This window comes from Mustela lutreola, chromosome 12 (assembly GCF_030435805.1).
Source record: "Mustela lutreola isolate mMusLut2 chromosome 12, mMusLut2.pri, whole genome shotgun sequence".
Lineage (NCBI taxonomy): Eukaryota > Metazoa > Chordata > Mammalia > Carnivora > Mustelidae > Mustela > Mustela lutreola.
Genome location: NC_081301.1, coordinates 80,093,971 through 80,101,180, shown reverse-complemented (window position 1 = coordinate 80,101,180; position 7,210 = coordinate 80,093,971). Strand labels below are relative to the sequence as shown.

Genomic DNA, 7,210 nt, shown 5'->3' with positions numbered 1-7,210 from the left:
GATCCTCTGGAACTGTAATAAACAACTTAGACTAAATGAATCAGGCAGCAGGGTGCCTGGAGGGGTCCGGCAGCCTCTGTGTGCTGGTGTTCTTTGTTTTTACAGGACTAATCTCATAAATGTTGCACTAGGCTTAGTGCTGTGCATTTTTAAGCTCAGTTATCATATTTTTCCACGTGTTTTCTTCATAAAAGTAGGCACTTTTATGCTCCTGTTAAAATGGGATCTCTTCTAATTGCCTGGTAAAGGCACTTTTGCCTAAGGAACTCATTAAGCATGGATATGTATGTATATACTCTATATCCATCCATCTCTTTGGGTGTCTATCTACTTACCTACCTATCATCTGTGCATCTATCCTTATTTATAGAAGAATAAGGACATGGTTTACAAATTACTTCCTTATTTTAGCCTTCCAAAAATCTTGCAAGGTAAATAGGCCATGGGGGGAAAAAAAAGCAATGAGTTTGCTGAGACACTTGAAGCTTGGGGCTACCATTTGTCATTGCACAACCAATAAATGGTGCAGGGAATTCAACCCACATCTCTTTCCTCCTCTCTTCCCTCCCTTTGCTGATTCTATGCCAGCCACATTAATCTATAACTGTTTCCAGAGGGTATCAGGTACCCCTCCCTCTGGCCTTGCAGTGATCCTCCTCATCATCTGGAATGCTTTCCGCTCAGATATTTGATTCATTCACCTCCCTCTAGCCTGTTCAAATTCCACTTAGGGAAACTTATCCTGTCCACTGCCTATAATCTTGATGTTCTTTATTCTCCACAGATTTGTAACTGGCTAATCTACCAGATAATTTACATGCCTGTATTTTACTCCCCTCCAGCTAGAATGAAACCTCCACAATATCAGGAATTTTTCTTTTATTTTATTTTATTTGTATTTTTATTTATTTTTTTATTTGACAGAGAGAGATCACAAGTAGGCAGAGAGGCAGGCAGAGAGAGAGAGAGGAGGAAGCAGGCTCCCAGCCGAGCAGAGAGCCAATGCGGAACTCGATCCCAGGACCCTGAGATCATGACCTGAGCCGAAGGCAGCGGCTTAACGCACTGAGCCACCCAGGCGCCCCTGGAATTTTTCCTTTATTAAGTTTCGTTGAGATTCAGAAAAGTTTAGGGTCAGCAAGAATTCGGCATGATTGTAACATGCGATTTTATGCCTTATAGTGATTTAGATCTGAGCTGGGCTGATTATTGAACAGGATCTTTTCTACTGTATTTAAGCAGCAGTGATAAATTCTAAGTAAATGAAATTTACAACAATTACAGAGCAGATACTGCTTTTACTCACTTTGTTCCTCTAATTTCAAATCTGTCCTCTCTGGGTGAAGAGGGAACATATAAGAATGCCTAGCCTAAGTCTAAATTAAGTAAGAAGGCACAAAAGAAAGCATTTCAACATGTTTAGAAACTAAAATCATAGAGTGGTGTCCTCTGACACATCTGGGGTTATCCCACCACTAATGAGGTCAGAGTAGGGGGAGAGGAGAGCAAAACACAGAGGGAAGAGGGGAGGGATTGCCATCCCTTCCAGTCAAAATGCAGATCTCAGGAGTCAGCACTAGCAGCCTGGCTACTTCCACATCCCAGCCCCTGCTACACAGAAAATTGTACAGACTTAATTCTGGCTGAACCCATCACCACTCACATAGGTGAATTCTTTCTCCACTGTTGACACAAAAAGGCACATGAGCAAAGGCAGGTTAACAGGAACAAAGTTTTATAGCTAGAGAAGTCTATGTTCAGTTTGAGAAAGGTAAGGGTCCATTGAGGCAAGTAGGCATGGGGCAAGGAACTTTTGCAGACAGCAGACAGCAGACGGCATCCTGCCGGTTGCAGGAAGCGGCAAAATTGGCTCAGAGCTTTGGTCAGTCAAGTTAACGCCAGGCCGGGGGGCCAGCGGGGTGGAGGGGGGGGGGAGGCAGAGTTGATGATACATGCCGTTTTCTTCTATTCTGGAACTGCATCTGGAACTTCTCGAATCTGGTGTACTACTTAACTGGACTCAGGTGCCCCTCACCTTCCAAAATGTAAACCTGCAAAAGGTGTTTCCTTCTGACTACTGAAAATAGGTTCAGTTTCAGTTGAAGGGGCTGATTCCCCTACAGCACAGCAAAGTCCATTTACTGTCACATAACAATGTGCAGGAACTTGGTAGGAACTTGGTATGTCCCTTTCCCAAAAGAAAGGAACTTGGTATTTTCCTAGGAAGGCCTGGGCAGTTTATGAAGGTGACTCGGCTATGTCCAGGGCACAGGAACAGTAGGCCAGGACCCTCGGAACACATTGCTGGTTTCTCCAAAGTCAGAGGAGGACTCTGACTAGGGGCAGGCCTACATGTTCGGAGGGTATGTTTCTAAAAGGTCTTGGCGCTACCCCCCATTGCACCATCAGTGCTGTGGTTGGGGGCGCTCCGTGTGGTCTGTGTGGATGGGGGACCCTTGGCGTTCCCGGTCACAGAAGATGTGGTGCTGATTCCCCTAGCACCACCTGTGTCAGTGCCAGGTAGTCTGCAAGTCTTCTGAGGGCGCTTGCTGATAGAAAGGGCCGCCATCATGGCTACGATGTCGTCTATAGAGTTTGCATCAGGTGGGGCAGAGTTATCCTGATGGAATGCAGGAAGGGCAGCTTGTCCAGTCTGGGCAGATGTGCCACAGGTGCTTGGCGGAAGGAGGGAACAAGTAGTGGTGGGTTGAAGCACTGAGTTTGTGTTACAAGTAGACATGCTGGTGTGAAAAGCTGGAGTTACAAGAGCGGTCGTGTGGCCAGGCGAGCCCCTTGTGTGTGAGCACTTCTGTGTCGTGGGCACACCAGAGGCTGCGATGGTGGGGCGAGCGTTGTCCTTTCGGTCAGGTGCGCTGCCCGTGCTTTCGGCAGGTCGGCCCCTAGGGCTCGGATTTCCTGGCGAAGCATGCACGTCGCTCGATGTCGAATTCCTCTTTTGTGAGGTGGTAGCCCTTACCCCTGGCTTTCGTTGTTTCGTCGAACAGTGGATGCCCTTGCGGGTAACGGGCACACTGCAGCCTCTGACGTTGGGAGCCGTGTTGTCGTGTCCCATAATCGGACCACCCCTGCTTTGGGCGGCTTGGCTTTTGGTGTTTGACTCCAAGCACAAGTTGGAAGTAGACGTGTTTCGCTTGCCCTTGGTCGTTGGTGTTCCACGTGGAGACGATTTTCTTTGTCTAGGTGTTCCTTGGGCACACTGAAGGGTACTGGGCCCACCAGCACCTCCAGCAGTGGAAACTGTACTGTGGTGTCCCACTACCGCCCCTCCCACATTTTGGACTGGTTGGACCCAGGTAACCGGGTTTAAGGTGACAGTACTTGCCCCTCCTCCGGCAGCAGCCTGAATGTTCTGAGAGAGGGCCGTTGTTGTCTGACCAACAGGAGGAGCGGAAGTGGTGCTGGGTGCCCTCTGCAGCCCTGCCCCAAGTTGGGATGTTCCGGGTACCTGTGAGCGAGCGGGGCCTGGCATAGACACACCAGACCCAAAGCTCTCACCGTCCATGGGGGCTGCAGGTCCTGTTGACATGTGGGGGCCTAGAGGGGCAAGTGTGAGCAGGGAGCCGCTGAGCCTGGCACTGTGTATCCCAGCGGCAACTGCACGGGCACTAGTGGTGGATATGGCACCGGGGAGAAGACCTGCCTTGCAACCAAAGGCCTTCGTTTTTTGACAGTGGTGCCAAATGCAGAGGCCTGCTTGCTTCCTGCCATCTCTGGATGGTGGGAGTAGAGAGGCGGTTGGGCCGGTGGCTTGTGTTGGGGCTACTGGCTTTCCCAGCGGGTAGGAATGGCCAGGCTAGTGCCGTTTTGGTTTCCCAGATCCGGGCCAAGAGGGGATTCGTGGGGCATAGTGGATAGGAATTGCTATGCGTGTCATGGCTGCCTTGCCAGGTAAACTGGTGGTGTGGCTGCTACTGGGTGGTGTGTTGTGGAATGCTAAGTGGTTTGCCCTGGACTTTGGCAGTGAACGAAAGACAATGGCCTGTGAGGGAGGTGAGGTATCCATGGGCTCAGGCGTAGAGCTGTAGTTTGCAGAGGTGCTGCCTACTGGAACGGTGGTGGTTCCAGAATTCGCCAGAAAGCCAGCGGGAATGCCAGCACTGGGAAGAACGGCTGTCTGCTGTTGCCCAGCACGTGTCCCCTGTGTGGGCTGAGGGGCGATGTTGGGGCAGGTGGCCATCAATTTTGATGGGATGGTAGAGGCCAGAGTGCTTCCAGGGCGCTTCAGCGTCCTGTTGCAACGGCCCTGGGATAATGAAGGAGAGCTCACCCCGGGGCCCCGGGGAGATCTGAACGTGATAGCTTGAGGAGCAGGAGTCGTGTCCATGTCAGTGACATCAGCGTTGGAAGTATGGCCAGATGTCCAGTTGGCTGATGCCTTTGTGGCTGATGCCGCCACAAAAATACCAGGACTCTTTGGGGAAGGGACTGGAAGAGGGGTGGGTGGGAAAAGAGGGGGCGGATCGACACACATAGGAGTTGGGGATTCTCCTTTGCAGGAGGGCAGCTGTGATGAGACGGTTGAGGTGTTACAAGGAGGAGCCGGGGGGTCGGAAGTAGGTGTTGTACCGATGATTGGTGGAAGAGGGTGTTCCTTCTGAAGTGGAATTTCCCCAGGGGGAGGAGAGCCAGTAGGAACAGCCAGAGTGGGAGAGTTTGCAGCTCCAGATGCTGTTCCCTGATCAGTAGTCTCTGTTGGGGAGGGTGGAGGGACAGATGGGATTGGGGGCCTGGCAGATTGGTCAGCCAAGTCGGTGGTAGGACCAGGGACCTGTGATGTGTGAATGGCCGGGGGCAGGGAGTCTGTAGTCTTGGAGGCAAGTAGGGGGGAGGAAGGGGCAGGTTGAGTGGCCCCGTCGTCTGCCAGGATCTCTGCTCCGCCCTCCAAGGTCTTCTTCCCCTGCCCCTCGGTATTGTCCAGAATGCCCAGGTTTCTGCCCAAAGCTATGCAAGGAAGCTTGGGAGGTGGGGGCAACTCTCCTCTGCCCCACTGGAATGGCATTGCTGATGGCAGAGGCACAGAAAGTGGCATGGGTATTTTCCTTTTGGGGGGCCTACTGGTGGCAGATACTGGTGGCAAGGGGTGCTCGGATGGCTTGCCTCGAGGCTTATGCGCCTCTGTGACCTTCCTCAAGAGGTCTGGTGTGCTCTGGCTAGGCCGATGGTTTTCAGCCACCACTTTCTGGGTTGATGTCTCCTGCAGCAAGGGGCAGCCTGGGGTTGGGTCGGAGAGCACTGCTACCTCTGGAGCAGGCTTCCGAAGAGGAGCAACGTCACCAGCTGGGCCCTCTGAAGTGACAGCAGGTCTTTCTGCTGGGGGCGAGGGGGAGCTCACCCGAGGTGTCTGAGTGTTTGCCCCCAAGCTGTCTCCTGAGGGACTGGGAGATGGGTCCCCAGGTGCAGGGCTGCCTTGGCGGGAACTGAGCAGTCCACCGGTCTCCAGGGGCCTGGATGTCAACAGTATATCCCCAGTGCTGTGGGGGGCCCTGTTCCCATCATCCGGCCCTCTGGTGTCTCCCAAATCATCCTTCCCTTCTCTGGGCACTTCTTGGACCTTCTCCCCCAACGGCTTTGGGCAGGAACGGGGGAGGTAACTGGATGGTTTCGGCTTCACAGCCTCGACTGTCTGCTGGGGTTGGGAAGGCAGGACAGTGAATTTCTGCCGGGGTGGAGGGATCCTCAGAGTTCTCGAGGGTCTGAACATGATGGAGGTACAAGCAGACCGTACAGGTGTTTTCGGAGGGTCCCTCCAGTTCACCGAGGGGAGGAGGCCCACAGGGGAACACACGGCCTGAGGGAGCGGATACCGTCTCTTTGGCTCCACATGAAAGCTAGCTGGTAAAGGCCTACGATCCCGGTGGAATGGCCTGTGCCCAGGGCAGTGGGAAGGTGTGGGAGCAGCCGGAGCAGCCGGGTGGTGCCGGACAGGATGGGAGGCTGAGCAGGCAGGAGAGACCAGCGGGCGACATCGGCCTGGCAGGGTTGGGCGGCGGGGCAGGGGACGAAACTTACTAAGCAGATTGCCCATGTAGCGCTTGCAGTGTGCCAAACGATCGCGAGACAAGAGTATGAAACTCGGAGAGCTCCTCCGGAGGTCCTAACTCTTCTCGAGGTCTAGCAGGCACTGAGCACCCCAGCCTGGTGCTTGTGATATATGCCTGGAGCACGTCACAGAGAAGGGAGGAGCAGGCCCAATGTTGGGAAGTGCGTATGCCAGAGGGCAAAGGAGGAGGCCTCAGAGCCCCGCCCACCAGCCTCCAGGGCCTGGAAGGCCCCGCCCACCAGCCTCCAGGGCCTGGGACTTCCTTCTGCCCTGGCTGAGTTGTTTGGACCCAATATGGCCGCCTCCGGGCAGCCATATTGTGGGGAGCTCTGTGGGACTGCTGCGGTCCTCCGCCCCAGCCGCCCTGAGTTGCCAGCCCTCCCCTGAGCCCGCCAAACAAGCGAGCACGGGAGCCCCCTAGCGCTGCGAGGGGTGGCCTGCTGCTCGAGGCAACTTCCCTGCTTCCCTGTGAGGCCTGGAGCCAGGCCACCAGAGTCACCTGGCAAGCCGCAGAGGTGGTTTCTGAGCCAGACTCCTAACCCTGACCTGACTAGATGCTGTCTGTATTCCGTGGGCTCCCTTTCCGGCAGGTAAGCTCGCTCTTTCTTTTTGGGAATTGGCAGGGGTCACACAGACGGTAGTGCCTTACTTAGTCGGCATTCGAACCCAGCCCAGCCCGAGTGATGCCAGAGCTCTTACTCTGGAGTGTGTGTGAGCGTTTTTTAAATTTTTATTTTTACTTTTTGTAGCTCTTAGGGTACTGAGAACGGTGCTGCTGTACTCACAGTGAGCACAGCCACTGCCCAATATGAAGTCTTCTTTTGTTCAAGGACCACACTGGATTCTGATCTCAGAAGACGGGAGTCACGGACCATCAGTTGCGAGCCTTGTACCATCCCACAGTCGTAATTCAGCCTTGCAGACCCTTCAGGTTTGCTCTTTGGTCTACTTTGAAGGATCCAGATAGGTAAGATGGTACTTGAAGATGTTATGTAAATATATAAAGATTATAGTCTAGATAAATTGTTATCCACCTGAACGGAATGCACCGGTGGATGATTCCATATAGATGAGAAGCTGGTTCATGTCTAGAAAGCAAATCCATCATTTATTCAAGTTAATAGCGGAGCAGTGTGATGGACTAAAGTC

At 53.3% G+C, this 7,210-nt stretch overlaps 1 protein-coding gene across 1 annotated transcript; it reads right to left on the bottom strand.

Moving 5' to 3' along the window:
* Nucleotides 1-1,723: 1,723 nt before the first annotated feature.
* Nucleotides 1,724-6,113, bottom strand: LOC131812756 (mucin-5AC-like). The gene is made up of 2 exons (XM_059142626.1): nt 6,031-6,113; nt 1,724-3,466 (listed from the first exon to the last, which is right to left on the bottom strand). Exon 2 carries the CDS (start codon nt 3,071-3,073, stop codon nt 2,372-2,374), a length of 702 nt encoding a protein of 233 aa, XP_058998609.1. The 5' UTR covers nt 3,074-3,466; nt 6,031-6,113; the 3' UTR covers nt 1,724-2,371.
* Between the last annotated feature and the right edge of the window lie 1,097 nt (nt 6,114-7,210).